At 32.5% G+C, this 21,892-nt stretch overlaps 2 protein-coding genes across 2 annotated transcripts in view; one reads left to right on the top strand and one right to left on the bottom strand.

The window, feature by feature from the left end:
* The window catches only part of LOC143058195 (uncharacterized), a 29,632-nt gene extending 21,405 nt beyond the window's left edge, over positions 1-8,227 (bottom strand). The window contains exons 1-5 of the mRNA XM_076231654.1: positions 8,097-8,227; positions 4,745-4,772; positions 2,863-2,924; positions 1,971-2,114; positions 591-724 (exon numbers count right to left, since the gene is read on the bottom strand). Of these exons, the coding sequence (XP_076087769.1) occupies positions 591-724; positions 1,971-2,114; positions 2,863-2,924; positions 4,745-4,772; positions 8,097-8,201 (473 nt within the window). The 5' untranslated portion in view covers positions 8,202-8,227. The remainder of the gene's footprint in view (positions 1-590; positions 725-1,970; positions 2,115-2,862; positions 2,925-4,744; positions 4,773-8,096) is intronic.
* A 7,112-nt stretch (positions 8,228-15,339) lies between these two features.
* On the top strand, positions 15,340-21,892 carry LOC143058194 (SOSS complex subunit B2-like). Its single transcript, XM_076231653.1, has 6 exons — positions 15,340-15,867; positions 16,714-16,852; positions 17,527-17,598; positions 18,799-18,859; positions 20,283-20,409; positions 21,506-21,892. The coding sequence occupies exons 1-6, from the start codon at positions 15,783-15,785 to the stop codon at positions 21,658-21,660; spliced, it is 639 nt and encodes a 212-aa protein (XP_076087768.1). The 5' UTR covers positions 15,340-15,782; the 3' UTR covers positions 21,661-21,892.

The raw sequence follows: 21,892 nt of genomic DNA, 5'->3' as shown, positions 1-21,892 counted from the left end.
GCAAGATGATAAATTATTTTAATTCAATTATCAGGTGGTGCTGGAGAATATATATTTACTTGAAAAACAGAGAAAAGATGTTTATTTTAGCATGCATATAAGAAAACAAAAAGATTAAAAATCAAATAAACTCATCATAGATACATGGATTCAAATTTTATATATACGCCAGATGCACGTTTGTCTACAAAAGACTCATCAGTGACGCTCGCATCAAAAATGTTTAAAAGGTCAAATAAAGTACGACGTTGAAGAGCATTGAGGACCGAAAATTCAAAAAGATATCTTGATATAATTAATGACAAAAAAGTTATTTACTTAAATCTAATCAAACATGTCAAAGGGAGATTGATTGGACTTCCACTTCATCAAAAACTACCTTGACCAAAAACTTTAACCTGAATCGAACGGACGAATGGACAAACAAACGAATGGACGGACGAATGGAGGCACAGACCCGAAAACATAATGCACCTCTACTATCGTAGGTGGGGCATAAAAATAACATTTGACTTGAGTGCTGAAATAACCTTCAATTTCTCTTGATTGATTAATATATGTGCTACTTTATTTTGGAGATAACCACTCACTTATCTTCTTCTAGTCCCTCCTGACTATCTTCTCCCAGCCTGAGATCATGTTCGTAGAAAGCTCCCTGCCGTGGAATAAAAGCTGGATTCTTTCTGTCCTCATCATCATCTAACTTAGACTTGTCAGGTTGCTCCTAAATTGGAAATTTAAATAAGTTCATAACAGCTTAAAATTTACATATCTAGTAGAACTTTCAATTTCATCGAATTTATTCAACTGCAGATTTTACGCAGAAATAATAATTTAATTTCAGGAATATGAAAGTTGTTATCAATTCAATTGATATGTTTCAGCTTTTGATTTTGCCATTTGATAAGAGACTTTCCATTTTGAATTTTAGCAGCGTTCAGTATTTTTGTGATTTTCCTTTTTTCTCCATAGGAACAAATTTGGACTATGTCATATAAAAATTGAGGGTACAGATTTTTGTATTCAACCAGTAAACTTTATTAAAACAAGTAAACCTGTGAGCTACTGCTCACTGATGATACCCCCACCAAAATATTTTGGTAAACAGGAAGTTATTGAGTAATGAATCTGAAAATGCTTCACATGGTGTTACTGATTTATATCAGTATATAAACCCTGAAACCAAATTTCAGAAATCCTTGTATTTTAGTTCCTGAGAAAAATGTGACAAAAATATTCATGGGACGGAGGGACTGGCGGAAGGGTGGACAGACAGAGGTAAAACAGTATACCCCTACTTTTTAAAGCGGGTAAAGTGGGGGTATAAATATAAGTTATAGGTATTGTTAGATTTGAAATGTTATTCCAAATTGTTGGGTTTCTTCCATTTGTTATAACTGAATTTATTTATTTTATTTATCATACTTGTAAATACTATTTTTGAATATTTATGTACATTTTTAAGAACACTATTTATTTTAAAAACTATTAAGAAATGTAAAAGAAGTTATAAATTAATATTTATTTCAATTAACTTTTAATTTAACAAGTTATTTATGAAGCGTGAAAGAAAGTGATTCCTACTGTTTGTTTAGTATTATGTTTTTAGTGTTAAGATATATATTTTTACTTATGATGTATGTTAATGAGTATTTGTATTTTATTGCAGAGAAACACTTGTTACTATAGTATATGAAGCCAAAATTATATGCAGTTTTGATGAATAAAGATAGCAGATAGTCGAACCACATACTCGACTTTATCGTTTAATTTGATGTGATCCGTACAGGTATTATTAGGTCAATCAATTTTGAATATTGTTTCTGACTTTGTCTTAAATATACATCCACATTATTTGACTTCTTGTGGATAGCGGTCTCAATAGCTATCATACCAAATCTCCTTATTTTTATGATTTATCACATGGATCAACTAACATTTTAATGTTTTTTTAAGCTATGTGTACAAACCTCTCCATCCCCACTTTGTCTTTCCTCTCCCACTTCATCATAGTCTTCTATGATAACATCTTCATCTTCATATTCTTCTCCTTCTTCTTCTTCTTCCTCATCTTCCTCTTCTTCTGACTCCTCTTCTTCATCGTCGTCTTCTTCCTACAAATATGAAGTTCTTTAAGCATTTAAGAAATCAAAAACAGAATATCATATATACTGCAGCCATTGCGAATACTGTGGATTCAATTATCTTTTGGTTCCAATTTTTGTTGATTGAGGGAAAATGCCCAATTGAAATTTTTTTTTTTTTTTGGACAATAAATTGACAAGTTTTCTCCATGCAGTAAGTGTTTTCCCAGGGCATTATAGCATCATGTTAATGTGGTGTTATTTTTCTTGAATGTGATGCTATCTGAATTGGCTATCTTATAGATCATGTGTTATGGATGTGATGTTATAATTTTAAGAAACAAGATGGTATTTTAAATTTCTATGATTTACTTGGATGCTTAATGAAATTTCTGGGGAATATACACCTTATCGCTATTTAGTCCAATCCGGGAAAAACAGTCATTTATACAACTTCCTGTTTGGGTCAGGCCGCCGAAAATAAAGGTCATCAGTAGTGAGCTTAGAGAGCGAAAACTTTAGAAAGCGATCATCAAGAAAATTTGATAGAGTATGATCCACTTTTTTTCGAAATTAAAATTGAAGTAAAAAATATTTTGTTTGAAGTATTTACGGTAGCTTAAACAGGTCTCATTAAAAGTATCGTACATGGTAAATTGTTTAAACAGGGTCCCAGATAGCTTCAACTAGATAAAAAAGTTTTGTAATTTTAGAACTTATCCGGAATGGAATAAATAGCGATTAGGAGTATTATCTCAGTACATATTTTATAACAAACCTCTTCTTCCCCTTCCTCTCCATTGTCCTCATTAGCACTCTCATAATCTGATACCTCTAGATCTGTAAACAGAAACAAGTGTCAAATTATTGTTATGCCTTTTTCTACACATAAAATGATGCAATCTTGAGTTAAAATTTAGCAGTCAAATTTTACATAAGTTTATACATGCACTTACAAAGCTAAGAACAACAAAGAAGGATGTTATATTTTTACAGATATGCATTGGGATAAGACTAAAGTAATTAAAAGCTATTATTATTTCCCTTTGAGAAATGAAACAGTTTAGTTCTGATATAGTACAATAAAGTTATTTTCATTTAGTTTTGAAACATAAAACATCTGTGTGCATGGTGTGTACATGTCATGTACACACAGATGTTTTATGTTTCAAAATAATATGTACAAACTTTTAAACAGAATGTTAAAGAATACTAGAACACACCCGTGATATCGCGGGTCCGTGACTGAATTAAAGTATATAACTATGCGCAAGCCTTATCTTAGTATTAGTACTGTCATCTGATAAAGTCATGCCGATTATAAGATACACAATTTTCTCTGCTTTCAAATCTTTCTGTTTGAACCCGTCGAACTGGAACTTATCAATTATTGGTAATATTAAATATTTGGAAAACAAAAGGTCCTGGAACATGTGGAATGGAGTATTTTTTAATCAACAGCATTGTCCTATATTAGTTATAAATAAAGTTGAATTCTTTGATTCGCTGTTTTACGTCATGCCCGCTAACAAATTGAAACTTATTTTTAGTCCAGATTTTTAGTATTCGTATTGTTATCTTAGAAAGTCTTACGGATTAAAATACTACAATAGGTAACAATTTGACAATTTAGTAGTGTCAACCCTGTGATTATGACCCGTTTATATAGCATATTAATCATGAATACACCGTTTGGTGGTGCGCCTGTCAGATGCGGAACGTACAGATAAGGTAATAGGTAACAGGTGATTATACTATTGGTATCGGTATCTGACTCAACCCGGAACTTCCTAATTATTGGCGATATTAATTACGTGGAAAACAAAAGGGCCTGGAGTGGTGTAATTTTTAATCTACACCTTTTTACTATATTAGTTGTCATGGTTGTATATAAAGTTGAATTCTTTAATTCGTCGTTTTTACGTGATGACGGCTGACAAATTGGACCTCGTAATTTTAGTATTATAGATAACACCTAGGATTGGTTGTTGTTTTTAGTGTGCTAAAAGTTGCACTTATTTTGGAGAGTTGCACTTTCGGTCTGACTTATGAGAGCATATAATTGTGTAAGAATTTTTTCTGCAGTTACCTATTTATTGTACAACATGTTGTGGTTGAATAAAATTATTACATTATATCATATTTTTCAATAACATAATGATTATGATCAAATTACTAAAAGACACCTCTCCTAAATCATTGAACACTATCATTGATAATCATTCTGCATTGAAAATTATATCTTGATGTAAATAAGATAAATCATAACATGGTACACCCATTTGGGCTAATCCTATCAAAAGGTATCTAATACATAGTATGTGAACAGGATCTGCTTACTATTCTAAAACACCCGTATGAGCGTGATCACCCCTGGATATTATAGGGTTTATGTTGCTTAAGTTTTCAGAATGTTATGTTTTGTAATCTGTTGAGTGTCTTGATTGTTTTTGACTTATTGCCTTAGCATTGTCAGTTTGTTATCAACTTAATATGAATAAATATCCCTAAATAGTTGTGTGGTCAGAGTGGTTATGTCAATGCATCTATAGCTGCATTCTGTTTTGAAGCTATAAATAAACTTTGCACTTTTAAAATAGAATTGAAACTGAGGTTTCAGTCATTTACCATATTTACATGCTTTTGTTTATAAAACTTACCAGCTTCTTTCGTTTCACCTTCACTTTCCTGTCAAGAAAAAAGACGAGAAATTTTAAAATAAACAAATTCATCGATTTTTTTTTTTTAATTAATCTTAGGCCAGAGTTTTTTTATTTGTTGGTTTACTGTCCGCCGACCCTGTTTTTCAGATTTGCAGAATAAAAATAAAATTGACATTTCATGCTTTTTTATTCCCGCCAACCCTATCAAATACATTATCCCTGAAAAATAAATAAAATATTCTTTTTTATGAAATGAAATGCATTGAACACTAATATAATAATTGATAACACTTTGTGTTGTGAAAAGATAAACCTCAAAAATAATCTGTATGTTTACGTACATTGTATTTAAAAATAGACAAATTAATAACTGACCTTGAAATGTCGTTTGCGCAAATACTTTTACGAAACGAAACCTGTGTTTTAAACCCATCAGACAATAAATTTGTTTTCCTGTATTTGTCATCACTCCGTAAGATGCATAATCTCATAGAAAAATAGAATATGGACTTGTCTAAACGTGGAAGACTCAAGTTAATGTACTAAGGCCAAATAAAAATATGTGTGGTTTCAGTAAACCGACCAACCCTAGTTTAAACCCCCCGACCCTAGAACTTTTTTTTCATTTCTGAAAAAATAAATTGCAACCAAACACTTTTAAAATGGCTGACTTCCGGTATTGTCCACCGTATTGATGTGTGTAATACTGGAAACAATTTCGGTAAACACACAATTTTTTTCTGGATTTTGACAAACCTAAATAAAATTTAGAAAAAAATAAATAAAATTTGCCGACCTACCGACCCTATTTTTCTAAAGTATGTAACTGGAACCACACATATATATTTTTATTTGGCTAAGTAGTACTAAGCTTCAAGTTAATTGGATTTCAACTTCATCAAAAACTACCTCGGCCATTAACTTTAACCTGAAGCAGGACAGACGGACAGACCAGAAAACATAATGCCCATAAATGGGGCATAAAAATAGTAAGACTTGTTACACACCAGCCAACTTTTGAAAGTTCCCATGGGGGTTTTTAGTGCGCGACAACAATTTTAAAGGTTACAATTTTTAGCGAAGTATTTTGCACGATCTGGATTGTCTAGAAAAAGTTTCCTATTTGTATGATGAACTTACATGCCTTTTTCTTAAGTCTGTTTGCATGATTCTAGTTATTAAATCGGTAGAAAAGATGAACATGTAGCTAGCAGGCCAGGGTTTATTTTCTTGTCTAAGAATATAAGACAATTGAAATTTCTAATTTTGAATTATGCACAAAGATGGACCTTTAACAAGTTGGGAACAACACTCCAAATGAGGGGTAACCCTCATTGGAAGTACAATACAACCCACTGTAAAAAATGAGCACCTTTATATTCATATTATTTGATGAAACTTTTCCCCAAGAACTATGCATCTATCAAGTATTAAATGGTCAAAACATGTCAAAAGAATTTTGTGATGTTTCTAAACTTCTATCTTCTTTATTAATTTGACCCCTCATTTAGAAAAGTTGTTCCAAATATAATGAATTTTCCAACTTTGAGTTAAAAATCTTAAAAATTTTCTTTCTTTTTTTTTCAACAGTAAAATGACCCCTTGTTTTAGGAACAGTCCCTCATTTAAAGGACACCACTCATAATGGGGGGGGGGGGAGGTTGGTCCCAAACTGTTTGTTGGTCTTTGTGAAAAAAGAATAGTACATTGTCCTTTAAATGATTTAATTGAATACAAAAATAGAATATGTTACAACAAGCAAGGATTTGTATAGTCTTACTATACAAATCCTTGCAACAAGTATTATGTCAAAAAATTAGTGAAAAAAATACTATTTATTATCTTTATGGTAGTACTACTTCATTGATTTTTGTCAATCAGCCATGCTTTATCCTTAAGCTGTGTAAGAACCTGCTTGCAGATGAAAATTCACATGCCATTTTCACGATTTTACAACTAGAGAAAACAATACAAGTTCAAATCTAGCATGTTAGAATAATCTTCAGAGAAAACATTTTTGAAAGGCTTATTAATGGAGCATGAGAAACACAGAATTTGATTAGCTGAACACGATTGTTTTACAAGGAACAGATGATTTTCACTAAATCGTGTTTTATAGTTTTTTTAACGATACCCTTAATATCAATATTTTTTTAATAAATGCAAGGACGTATTATAAAACGTCCTTGATAAGAGTAAAGAGAATGAACACAGGGTGACTGTACTATACGGGCGAAAGAACTCAGGATGAACAGACCAAGGGCAAACATGTAAACAGGGTGAGTTGTCCCGATACCAATTTCAAGCATGCGTACTACAAATATCTACAGTAAAAACATCCGGTTACAAGTAAACAAAATACGTTCATGTAGATGAGATGAAATCTTATAATTTACATAAATAAAAGGGTACATATTAACGATAGTGATTGTTTTTCAATCCTAATTTACAAATTAATGATTCAGATGCTTAATCATGTGTAAAAATTGGTGTCAGGAATCGGAAGTTGTTATGAAATTGTAACACACAGAAACGAATGCGGCATACGGAGGTTCAATGATTTTAAAGTCGACACCATTGGCCTTCTTCTTCCACCAAAAAACTGTTTTGAGATATTTTATTTAACTTAATTTAATCATCTTTTGCAATGACATATCAATACTTTCTCTTTTTGAGATGAATTAGAATTACACTGTAGTACTGTTTTCTGTTATAAGATGCCACCATCAATTGGGATTTGACAGTTGCTTCACCAGGTCCAGACACTAGTAACAACAAGCAATAAATTTCCAACTGTCAAATAGACAATTGATAAAAGCAAATCTCAAACTACAGCACTGATAATCTTTACCTATATCCAAAGGCAAAGTGTCACTTGTTGGGAATCTTCTAGTTCTAACATGTTCCCGTGTACATGTAATTACAGGTTTAGTCCAAATAATTATGACGTCTTGGAAGGCTATTTTAAATTTTTGCTTTGACGCCTTCCTGCGTCGATGTAAGGTGTTAAACAAAAAAATATAATAGCCTATCAATATATCATAATTATTTGGACTAGTACATGTACATCATTGTACATGTTGAACTTGTGAAATCATGTTTGTGTGTAACTCGGTGTGTAAGCATCATAAATTATGTTTTATACATCGCAGGGCAATATAACACACGAAATCGATAGAGTGTAACAACATTAGCACGATGCGCGCTATGTGTAAGAAAACAAAATTACATAAAAAAATATTCATAAAATGTGAAATGAACATAATTTTTAGTTCGATTCATTAGCAAAACACAAACGGTTTTCATGAATGGACTTGTTATTCAATTGAGTTTTCATGTGACTACTAACACATTCTGACTGTCGAGGTTTACGAGGACTCTGGGTACTCCCTGTTTCTGTACTTTCTTCATCACTTTCGGCTTCTGAATGAGGCCTTCGCCTCCTGTCGGCCATTTTTTTTCAACTTCCCACATGAGATCTGGAATTATCTCCCTTTGACAAATAAATTAAAAGTGGGGTCAGACATAAGACCACTGGAAATAAGTTTCAACAAATTTTGTGGGTTATCCTATGGTATTAGGCAGCAACCATTTGATTTTCTGGGGGGGGGGGCTATGGTTTTTTTTTCTGGACAAATTTTTTTTTTCGCCTGCGGCGAAAAACAATCTATTTTTTTCGAGACAAGTCGAAAACAATTTTTTGCTTTCAATTTTAGCATTACATATAGTGGCAGCTGAGGGTGAAACAAACAATTTTTTTTTCTCAGAATCAAAAACAAATTATTTTTTTCTCCAAAAACTGGAAACAAACTTTTTTTTCCAAAAAAAACCATAGCCCCCCCCCCCCCCCCCCCCCCCCAGAAAATCAAATGGTTGCTGCCTTAGACTACAGTGAAAATCTAGTCAATTCAAATTTCACTCATCAAATGATTATTCAATCTAGTCTATTAAAGACATATTATCAAAATATGCAGATAATGTTCATAATCTTAATTTTTAAATTATAATTTTTAGTAATCATGTAAATCATGTTAGTGTCTATAAACTATGTCCAGTGCTATTTCTGTGTCATTGTAATTTGATGTATCTGCATTCTGTCAAATTCATGTCTTAAGCTTGAATTAATATATAAATTAAATAAGACGAACATACCTATCACTCACACATTGAAAATCAATTTCTCGAAAAATCTCAAGTTTCATATTTTTGGTATTTTTTAAGTAATCTCGCTCATTTTGTTAAAATATTTTATTTATTTTTTTGCACTTTTTTTAATTTGAACAAGATTTAACCTACCATTAAAGTGCCATGTTTTTGTCAAGAAAAATGTCCGTACCACCAAAATGGACAAGACAAGGAAATTCAAAGAGCTCTAATGGAAGTTAGTATCAAATATACAATTCCTTGGTATCATATCACATTCACTAACACAGATCGTGACATGAAACACCAACAAGAGGTAATAAACTACTGGACATAGTGCTGATTTCAAACCCGTCACTTATCAAAACATCTACAAATGCTTCTGGAATATCTGACCACGATATGATTGTAACAGACTGCGACACAAAACCACATTATCAGATTAAGATGCCACGCCAAAGCAAAATGGCAAGATCTACACAAAGACCTGACTATCCTTTCAACCGACATCACTGAAATGTATCATGCAGGTGTCATAGTACAGGAATTATGGGACAAGTTCAAGACAGACCTTTATTTGAACCTTGATAACCATATACCATCAAAACTCATCCGATCTAAAACCAGTCTTCCTTGGATCAATAATTACTAGAACACACGGGGTCCGCGAAATCGCGGGCATATACAGCTTGTGAACTGTTGTAGGATGATTTTTTGTAAAAGATATTATGTATGGAGAATTTCATAAAATTAAGGTATCAAAAGCCCTCTCCCTTTTTCCAAAGTCCGATATTTGTTTCCTTTCTGTTAAATTCAATTATTTTCGTGTTTCTGGCCTCAGACCACAATTATTCTTCTCCTTTGCTACAATGCTTCTTTTGGTAAAAGTCAAATCAAATTAAAATTTGCACCGTTTCAAACATGAAATAAATGTAACTGCTTATATATAGACCATTATTAGTCTAATAAAATATGCTTCTAGGACAATCCATCAGTGCCTTTTCTTTTGAGAGCCTTATTAACATACCAATGGTAGGATATGAATCATGTATAAATAACTAAGACCGACTTAGGCTAATTTGAGAGGTGGTCGGAGGGGTCCTAATCCCGAAATTCCTGGCTTAAAATCATGAAATCCCGAGATGCCGAATTTAAAGAAATTCATATCCCGAAATCCCGAAATCGAAAATATATTCCCGGATTCCGTAAGGATCAATCCCCAAATTCCGAGCTTAAAAACACCCGATCCCGACGCCCCGAAAAATGTCCTGCCTCCCTCTTATCTCTACCTTACTTTCATTTTTGCCAGATCACTATTTTCCCTTTCAACCATACATTTTTATGCCCCATTTATGGGCATTATGTTTTCTAGTCTGTGCATCCGTGCGTTCGTTCGTTCGTTCGGTCGTCCGTCCGTCTGTCCCGCTTCAAGTTAAAGTTTTTGGTCGAGTTAGTTTTAGATAAAGTTGAGCATGTTTTACTTATTAATATATATGCAAGTGGTATGACCCCTTTAATAGTAAACATTTCAAAGAAAACAGTAGACAGAATCAGGGACTTTCTATACTAACATAGAAAGTCCCTGACAGAATACAGATAGTCTCTATATATTAAAGTAGTATAATCGTAGTTTACATGTAGATAAACGCCGAAAATAATTCTCCTGTCTAAGGAGGTATAATAATTGTGGTTCTTGCGATCTAAACACCATGATATGAAACGCGAAAAATAATTGTCCTCTCTAAGAAGGTATAATAGTTGTGATTCTTGCGATCTAAACACGTACCATGATATGGAGAACGCTCTGAATGGCTTATTTATTTTTCATTTTTGTTATCTATTATAAGATTGGTTGTACTTGTGTCACATGTTTTACTTATTTTAATATATATACAACTGGTATGACCCCTTAGATAGTAAACGTTAACATTTCAAAGAAAACAGTAGACAGAATACAGAGAGTCTCTATATATTGAAGTAGTATCATGAATCGTTGTTTACATGTAGATAAACGCGAGAAATAATTGTCCTCTATAAGGAGGTATAATAGTTGTGGTTCTTGCGATCTAAACACCATGATATTGAGAACGCTCTGATTGGCTTATTTTTTTTTTTTTTTTTTTTTTTTGTTATCTATCATACCGGCGATTGGTTGTATTTGTGCATGTTTCAAACCGGATGTCTCATCTATGACAAATTCAGTCTGATGACGGTATCATATCCGGACCCCTTTTTTGTCGTTTTTCTCCCAAAATAACTCAATCTGAATAATCATAAGAATGGATGACAAATGCGACTATGCATGTTAACTATAGGACACAGAGGCATGATGATTGATTTATTGTGGAAGGAAGAGAAGCGACACACACAATGAGGTCTTCTCGTTTAATAGTTATAGATTATCTATCATACGATTGGTTGTATTTTTGCATGTTTCAAACCGGATGTCTCATCTATGACAAATTCAGTCTGATAACGGAATCATATCCGGACCCCTTTTTTGTCGTTTTTCTCCCAAAATAACTCAATCTGAATAATCATAAGAATGGATGACAAATGCGACTATGCATGTTAACTATAGGACACAGAGGCATGATGATTGATTTATTGTGGAAGGAAGAGAAGCGACAGTCACACACAAAATGAGGTCTTCTCGTTTAATAGTATAGAAATCAGGAAAATGTTTAATAAGAAAACAAGGCTACACCAACAGGCAAAGAAAACTTAAACTGGACCAACAGATGAGTGGAACTATATTAACACCACAATCTTAGAAGGGCTAGAAAACAACAACTCAAAACCCTTCTGGAAATACGTTAAATCAAGAAAACAGGACAACATAGGAATAGCATCCCTTAAAAGCAATGGCCACCTAATCAATGACAGCAAAGGGAAAGCAGAACTACTGATTAAACAATTCAATTCAGTATTCACAAGAGATAAAGACAAAACTCTGTCAAAAACATCAAAGCATATAAAAAGCACAATACCGCCTTTAGACATAAGACCATATGGAGTCGAAAAGCTGCTGAAAAAGTTGAATACATCCAAGGCATCAGGACCAGACGGCATACCAAACCGAATATAAAAAGAATGTTCAAAACAACTAGCACCTGGACTTACATTGGTATTCCAAAAATCCATCAACACTGGTACACTACCAAGAGACTGGCTAAACGCAAATATATCAAGTGTCTTCAAAAAGGGAGATAAACATGCACCAGAAAACTATAGACTAGTATCATTAACATGCAAGCTACTGGAACATATTATCTGTAGACATATAATAACAAACATCTAGACAAGCATAGAGTATTTACATCACTAAACCATGGTTTCAGGTCAGGCTTTTTTCTGTGAAATCCAACTGCTTGTCACACTACATGACTTCATGAAAGCATTTGACACCAGGAAAACAAATTGATGTAGCTATCCTTGGCTTCTCCAAAGCATTTGGCACGTACCGTGCCACATAACAAAATGCTGCACAAAATTAATGAAAACAGTTTAAGAGGACCACTAAACAAATGGTTAGAAATATTCCTAACCAATGAAAACGAAAGCTGTCGTAGATGTAGAGGAATCAGAAGAAGATTCAGTAGACTCCGGTGTACCACAATATACAGTACTAAGACCCCTTCTCTTCCTCTGCCTCATTAACGACCTTCCAGATGCAGTTCAATCATCGGTCAGACTTTGCAGATGGTTGACTCTTGTACAGGAACATAAATAACCAACATGACCACACACTCCTACAGTGAGACCTCCAAAATCTAGAGGTATTGGCCAAAAACTGGGGCATGCGCTTCAAAGAAGTGCTATATTCTCAGCATCAATAACAAAAGTCAGAAGATGTACAGCCTAGACGGACATGTACTGCAGCAAGTCCAATACAATCCATACCTAGGCTTACAAATATCAGAAGACCTAAAATGGACTATACGCACATCTCAAATGTAGACAAGAAAGCCAATTTGACGCTCGACTTTCTAAGAAGAAACATACGCTTCTACCCAAAAGATTACAAAAAGACCGCGCATATATATCATGAGAACGATCAACTATTGAATATGGAGCCATAATATGGTACCCATATACACAACATGATATAAATCAATTGGAAGGAATACAAAGCAGAGCAGCCAGATTCATTACAGGCGACTACAGGTCTAGAGAAGAGGGGTCGGTCACCAAAATGTTAGCCGAGTAAGAACTAGACAATCTACAATCAAGAAGAACAAGTCAACGGCTGGTATTTCTGTACAAAGTGAGACACAGACACAGATACAGATACAGATACAGAGAACCAACTGGAAGACCGTATTGTACGCACAGATACAGCTGAGAGCTTCAAGGCTGCTCTCCAATAGGTGTATCTCTCTCCCGTTGAGTAAAAGCAAGAATTAGTATCTTCAACGTACAGATACAGATACAGACACAGACACAGACACAGATACAGATACAGAGAACCAACTGGAAGACCGTATTGTACGCACAGATACAGCTGAGAACTTCAAGGCTGCTCTCCAATAGGTGTATCTCTCTCCCGTTGAGTAAAAGCAATAATTAGTACACAGACACAGACATGTAGATATAGACACAGATACAGATACAGATACAGAGATACAGAGATACAGATACAGATACAGATACAGATGAGACAATATCTGAAAAAGTCTAATTTCCATGTCCCTCACTTCACCAGTAATTATTTTTTTATTCAACCATCTTTTTTGAAAATTTTAAGTTTCAGTATAAACTAAATTATATAATGCACCAACTCCTGTCAATTAAACACTCATTCTTATATTTCTTCCAATAAAATATTGTAATTTAAATGTTCAACCCCCCCCCCCTAAAATCATGTTGTCCCCTGTGTTTTTTTGAAAACTAAATCATTCAAATAATATCCAAATTAATTAAACAGGCGTCCGATTCTCACATATATGATATATTAGTTAATAAACTTGCCCCTAATTTGTCTTTTTATATTATAACTATATATAGCATGTAATAAAATTTTGCAAATTTTAAGAGAAAAAAAATTTGCCCCCAGGGGTGATTTCCCTCCTGTTACCACTGTTTTTTTTACCTGTGGAAACGTTTACAAGACCAAGAGTTATTTTCCCATTATGTATTGTGAAGAGCATCATTCCCTGAATGTATTAGTACAAACAAATAGTTGGAAAGGCGGCCAGGTTTGAAAATTCAATCCCATCCAAGGTAAGAATTTATAGAAAAATACTTATTGGTGTTCTATCCTGTTATAGCCTTTTTTTACACTTTCTGAGAATATTTTTAAGTGTGCACCACAACATTAAGTGTGTTTTTATATCATCTTTTTAAAAGTTATATGTCACAGGAAATACACTTACATTTAATGTGATAAAAAGGACAAAAACTATCGCGTAATTCCTTTCTGTTACTTTCTGTCATGTTACCTGATCAAAAGTAACAGCATAACCATCATCAGTAACAGGAAGGATGTTCAAGACAATTTCACTGAAGAATCGAACAGTTAATCTACTATATGCCAACCATTTCATTTAATATAAGTTATCACCACCATATCAAATAAATTTCAAAATAATATACAGTATATTGAATAAAAAAATAGGTTTTTTTGCTTTTGATAACAGCAGAGAACATTGTGCAATTCTAGTATAGTAGATAGTAACAGAAAGGAATTTATTTTAGAATTTTTCATTACCTAGGCAGATTTTTCATCTTGCAAATACAGTTTCAAAGGATAAATGACATTGTTTGCTGTTATCTTCCAATTGTGACCAATCTAAAATGATTTATTTTTCTTAAACTTTAAAATAAAGCAGAAAAATCCTTTCTGTTACCAACTCTGTCCTGTTACCGTTGTCCTGTTACTCAAGATTCTTTCATGTTACCGACATATCTGACTATATTTAAGTATATTTCTAAACCTTTTGTATTGCAAATGCTAAAATCAATAATTGGCATTTGATAAACTATTGCAGGATATACTAGTAAACCACAAATAGTGTCTTAAACTTATTCCTTATTCCCATTAGAAACTTTTTAAAATTGATTCACTTTGGTAACAGGAAAGAACTTTTTTTTTTGTACCATTTTTTAAATTGCCATTGTTTCCTTATTAAACAATTGTTTGAATTACAGACAACAGTTCCTAGATCCCCAATGTGTGTTCTCCGATTTGTGCTATTAAAATACCGGGTCTAAAGAATTTTTTTTGGTTTTTTCTTATTGCCAAAAACTAGACTTTTTCAGATATTGTCTCAGATACAGAATTCTGAGTCAGATTTTTTTCTACAAAATGCCAACATGTTTATTTAGTGTTTCGACGCTCACCGCAATGACCATCAATCTATTCAGTTTTCAAAATTTAACACTGACTGGGAGTAATCGGGAGTGAGAAAAAAAAAACATTTTGATTTTAAATTTCGCGGCAACTTGGGTTATTTTCCTTGTTTGAAGTGCCCGGATCATTATAATTTTGCAACGTGCGGTAGTCGGACGTGAACGCCTTTCCTTAACTCATTTGATAACCTTTTGACACAAACCGGCTACTTTATATACAAAAACCATAATTATTACTGAAAGTCGACATTAGATATCAAAAATCGTGTCAACTGATCTAGAAATTTAATATTTTAAAATGCCGATCTGACAACAAAAGATTTAAGGGAGACAATCGAAAAAGATAAAAATTACGACAAAGTTTTAAGCTACTCGAGTCATTTTACCTAAATTTTGCTGAGGTCAATTCAGACAAACGAAACTTTTCAAATACTCGTAGATTTCACAACTATGAACGACAACGTATTGAGGAGGAATAGTTGACGAAGAAATTCTGAACCTAATTGGATCCCCAATTTGTCTTTGCTTTTCTGGTAGGAAAATGACGGAACCCTCGTATATGCCGATCAAAGAAGTCCGACCGTCACAGAAGAACATAAACGTAATGTTTATAGTGTTGGAAATAGGTAATGTATGCTCTTTATTCCTTAATTTTCAGTAAGACAAGGACTTTTCCGGTATTTACAGGTCAGGGGTCAACCATTCATTGATGGAAAAATTTGGGGTGCTTGAAAGGGCAAATAGAATTAAATTACCGTAAAATCATTTCATAATTTAAAAGATTTTTTTTTTAGCAATTAATTTTAAAATTAAAGCATATATATCTGAGGAATGCAAATCTGCTTTTTCATTTAACAAGAAAATCACCGTTTGATGTGTAAACTTTTTAAAATTCAATATTTAATTTTTAAACCACATTTTGTTTAAAAAAGCTAATAAAAATCCGTCAGTTAAATTAAAATAGGTAAGTAAATGGAATGGAATATACAGTAATTAGTGTTAAATTATTAATACATTTTGCAAATCAAAATTTAATTGTTTCCTAATTTATTATATGTCTCTGGTGTGGTTCATGTCACAATTAAAAAAAAAAGTTAGGGTAGGGATATGGTTTACTCTAATATTTTTACATAGGGTCTATGAGAGCAACATTCTGACTTTCCATAGGTGGATCCTGGGGGTCCGGGCCTCCCTCTTTTGTGGAAAAAATTTGGTTGATTATATAGGGAACCACTAAAGCATGACTGGAGCAGGCCCCCTTAGGTCAGTCAGTGGCCCCCTCTTACGAAAAGTTCTGGATCCACCACTGCTTTCATGAAAAATGACAAAAAATTCTTTACTACAATGTACAAAAATAGCCTTTGAAGACATCATAATTATTTGGACTATGGAACTACATGTGTAACTTATATTGTTGTTAACACAGTTAGACAGTTAGACAGTTTTTAGTTTTATTGATTTTCTCATTTAAGGTAAACCCACAAGAACTAAAGATGGTCATGATGTCCGCTCAGTAAAAGTTGCAGATAAGTCAGGTTCTATCAACATATCTATATGGGATGAAGCTGGTGATCTGCTGCAAACTGGAGATATTTGTAAACTTACTAAAGGGTAATTTATACCATGTTATACACAATCATTTAATTGTTATGGAATAGTTAATTGTTAATTGTGTTTGCCTTCAAAACTACAAATGTATGATTTCTATGATAGTTTTAATCATGTTAATTGTTGTAATTTTTAATTTTCTACAAATTTAATACCTAAAGAGATTTAAAAGTATTTGCAGAACAGTAATTTGTAATGTAAATTCTGAAATTATTGCAATGTTTTTATTGCTAAAATGCGACAGTGATATAATTGCAATAATTTAAACTCAGATTTTAAAATTTATTTATGAATTAAAACAGAATTTTTCTCAATATTGCTAAACTTTAAAAATCGCATTTAAGTCTAAAATGACAAAATGACAATAATGAATAATAAATGCACACAATAATTTCTGTATTAACAGTATTCATAGGGTAGACTACTAGGTAGGCAGGTATTTTTTCCCCAAAGAATTCCACTATATAAAGATTTGAAATGAAGATAGTGCTGATTAAAGTTTCAAGAAAGAATTGCCTTTAGTGGAATTGCTTGAGTTATTTATATCCCATTCGAAACATGGGGAAAAACAATTTTTTTTTTCCTTATTTTTTTTTAATGAATCAGACATATATATGTATGTAATAGATCAGTTTATTTTGATAGAATTGATTACTAATTATTGTGCTTTATTTTAGATATTCTAATGTATGGAAGAATTGTTTAACATTGTACACCGGGAAAATTGGTGAAATAACAAAAATTGGAGAGTAAGATTATTTATTCAGTGATTATTATTTGTTTACTGTCTAGTGGTTGAAATTGTATTTCAGGCATATTCATTATATTCATTATTTCAATATTTTTCTTGAGATTGGTGGTGTCAGATTGGAAAATCAGATGATGAATTTATATTATAAACATTTTAAGTGCTCAATTTCCACAAGTTTGTATGTAGATTTTGGCAAAAACCACAAAACCAAATAGCCATGTAATTTGCAATTTTTCCTCAATTCAAGAAAATTATATTAATAAGAGTGGGGTGCTCATTTTCGCCATATCTTTCCATGTTTTCTACAGTTTATGTTCAGGTCTATATGTTTTTGAAGTATACTGATATTTCTATATGAAGATAACTTCAAATGCAAAATATTCTTACGCTTGAAAACGTGTTTGGTTGAAAATAATCATCTGAAAAGTTAGATTTAAGGGTGTTTGCAATTGCTTGATGTTTTGTCAATGGGAGACACATATTCGCCGTTTTTATATATCTATTTAAACCCAAATAACTGCAGCTTTAAACATATTTTTAAAATCAACTTCATTATAGATGACAATAGCAGACATTTTAAAGGTGTACAGAACTGAAATTTAGGGCAATTGGTAAAAAAATTACTAAGAAATACTTCTTTGAAATCGTGTTTTTCATTCAGGAAATTGGCCGAAAATCGTTGTCCGTTTTTCGGTCCTTTGCGGTAAGTGCCGCAATTTTGTCGTAGTTTAAAAAATAACCATATTTGTTAGGAAAATCTAAGTCACCGGCATATTTCTTCCATTTCAGCCATCTTTTGAAGTATTTACACCTCCAAATAGTAAAACGGCGTAATTGTGTCCCTGGCGAATATGCGCACCCCACTCTAACCTTTCCTCAATTCACGAAAAAATTAATAATCACGAAAATAAATGAATCCATATTTGCAAAATCTGAGCATATTTAAAATAGTTAAATTAATATTCAATATTTATCTTTGGTTGAAGAATGGCAATCAAGATGCACTTGAAATTTCAAATTTGAATTGCCTAGCAACTCAACCTAGATTTATGCCTTCTATTCTGAAAATTTTTATTTGGTAAAAATACAGAAAATAGTGAGAGAAGTAAACATATAGAAGCACTCATGTAAACATACAGCTACCAATATATTCATTTTTAATGAATTTATGTTAATGAATTTATGATTATCATTTCAGATTTTGTTTGCAGTTCACTGAACTACCAAATATGAGTGAACCTAATCCCGATTTAGTGAAGGTAGGAAATTATCAAATGCAAAAAATAATCTTTTTGAAAGTTTTGAAAAGTAGATATACCTGGCAAGGAAATTATCAATGAGATCAATCATATTGTGCTTATTGACATGAGACAAGTTTCCAAACAATATATCAAGGTCTTATCTCTCATAAGTGTGGAAATGTTATAAATAGTATACATTTTTTGTATATGAACCTAACCTCCCATTCATGGGGATTGGACAGGCCAACAGCAAGGAAAGTTTTTTTTATAAAGTCTTGATTAAAATTTAACTGAGATCTATTATCGATTCCGATTTTTTTAATGTTTAGGTTTCTTATGAATTTGATGGTTGCACCACAAGTCCTGCAAACAGTTCTTTTTAATTTATCAAATGGTCTTGGAAACTACGCACTATTTAATCTAAAGTATTAGCCGCAGTTGAAATAACGTCAGAGCGTTTATTATATTATAATCAAACAATGAACATTTTAAAAATAGTATCACCTATATACAGAAAAATCAAATTTCTAACCATATAAATTATCTATTTCTCTTCTGATGGAATCAGGATATTGATTTTGATTATAAGTGTTATCCCCCTTTGACTGGTCTGTCAAATTAAAGATTTGTAACAAAGTAAAGCAGAGGTTATTATTTGCTGGTAATTTTATATTTCTCTTCCTATTGATTCAAGATAATGATTGTGAAAACAAATTTGTCTCTCTGTGACTATATTGAATGGTCAGTCTGACCTATGCATGTTTTAATTGTAATTGAAGCCTGTTTGTAATATTTGCACTGCCCCACCAAAAATATGCATGTGTCTGGCCTCCTGGTAGAATTTATATGTAAATTTTTCTACATGAGGACTATATTTGGAAATGATTCGGAGTTTCATAGAGCTTAATCAAAAATGTCTTTAGACTTTTAACAGGGGAGACAAAAAAAAAGTCCATAAAATGTATAGGGCAGGAACAGGAATGAAAATTGTCAACACTAAATAATTACATTAGATGTATGTTTCATTATACATGTAATACTTTATTCTGATTGGCTAACTGCACATCACGTGTTATTCCGCAAGCAGTTGCATTGCTCAATACAACTTTTTATTCATGATAACACGTGGTCCAACAATAAAGTGCACAGGTGAATTAAATAAAAAAATATATAAAAATCCGCGCTTCATACAAAATGTACTTCGGTCAACGCTTTTACACCCCAATAAATTTACAAAAAGAAGCATTCAATTCTTAAATGAAATACATATATCTAAATTATTATGTTAAAGAAAAATCTGAATTTACAGTATATACATGTAGTAAGAATGCAATTAAGGTAATTGTTTAATCCATCTGTCTACATGTACATATTTAAACTAAATCATTGAGTCTTTATTTATGATTGTCACCTGTAACATTTTTTGTACTACATTTTACAGAATGAGCCACCAACCCAAAGAAAATCACCAACAGAGGGCAGTGATGCTAAAAACCAACAGGGAAACTCACCACAGACTCCTAATATACAAACTAGTAATAGACCTCCGTTAATGGGAACACCTCCAGGTCTGGTTAAACAAACCTTTTTTATTAAGGATAATGTGAAATACTATAGTGAGAACTTTCATCTGTCTTGATTTCAAAATCTTCAGTCCTTAAACTTTGTGTGTTATATTGATCTGCAACTCGTCAGTGTTCTCCTCAGATATTTCATTTAGCATCCTGGTAAACAGAAAAAATTAAAATATTATCTTTTTTCTAAAAATTATAGCATCCCATCCATAACACAATCTATAAGAAAACCACTTCAGATAGCATGACATTTAAAACTATAGCCTCACATTACCATGATGCTAACAGGCCCTAGGGAGAACACTGCTCGTAATAAGCACTTTCCACATTTTATATGGATAACAATGTTGCATATTGTAATAAGCACTAAATATACTTGACCATGTATTTCAATCAACCAAAGACATAATTGAATACCATTTCACTGATTTTTACTTCAAGCTTTCTTAAAGGGCCCAATTGACCTTGAAAGCCTTTTAACTTTTCCTGTAACATCTGTTGTTGAAATTCTAATCTGCTTCATCTCAATCTTCAGCACATTGCAGTTTTTGCCCCTGATTTAGTTAACATAATTCAGGCTAATTTCTTAAGGAAGCTTGCTTGTCATGTTTTGGATATATTGTCAGATTTTCGGAATCCTCTGGTTTTATCCATTTGAATGCCTTGAAAAAAAAATGCCCTGTAACCCCCATTTTTCTTTTTGTAAATCTTTTACATGTATAATGATAAGCCATCTGGAAAAGTCTTATAAATTTTTAATTTCTTTTTTATAGTTTTTGAGAACTTAAACTTGTCAATGATAAAGCTATGAAAAGTCAAGAGAGAATAGTTTCCCGCCAAAATTTCAATGGCTAATATTTTGAAAACAAGCACGGTGACCTATATATTTTTTTTGCTCTTTGGATTCCTTTATTAATCCCCTTTCAATATAAACTAGTGTTTTGAAAAGTTAATTACTTTGAAACTGAGAAGCGAACTCCCTTAATTAATTTGAAATCTTGCTACTTTTGCTTTTGTAATGTCATGAAAGGCTATCTGTTTAAGAATAAATGTGACTTATTTTTAAGATTAAACATCTATTGCTATTTAGGTGGAATGAATTTCCAGAACACGAGACCACAAGATCCAAGAATGGCTCCACATGATCCAAGGTTGATGAACCCACAGCATAACAGAGGGGGCGGACCCCCACATGGAATCAGACCAATGAATGGACAATCTGGGCGTGGCATGCCAAGAAGATAACCAATGATTGAAAGCTCATTTGGTTAAAAAAATCATTCATTTTGTTCCAATCATATAACTAACAATGACCTTGAAATACAATTTTGAGATTAACCCCAAACCCTGACATTTCTGTTGAAAAATGTTATTCTGTTGTGTATAAATTTATATTGATTTGTATAAATTCCATCAAACTGGAGAACTCTGACATCTTTGCATACAAATAGGTTGTTAAAAGTATGAATAATATGAA

Source organism: Mytilus galloprovincialis, chromosome 14, assembly GCF_965363235.1.
Source record: "Mytilus galloprovincialis chromosome 14, xbMytGall1.hap1.1, whole genome shotgun sequence".
NCBI lineage: Eukaryota > Metazoa > Mollusca > Bivalvia > Mytilida > Mytilidae > Mytilus > Mytilus galloprovincialis.
The sequence above is the reverse complement of the archived record's forward strand: the minus strand, read 5'-3'. Positions and strand labels throughout refer to the sequence as shown.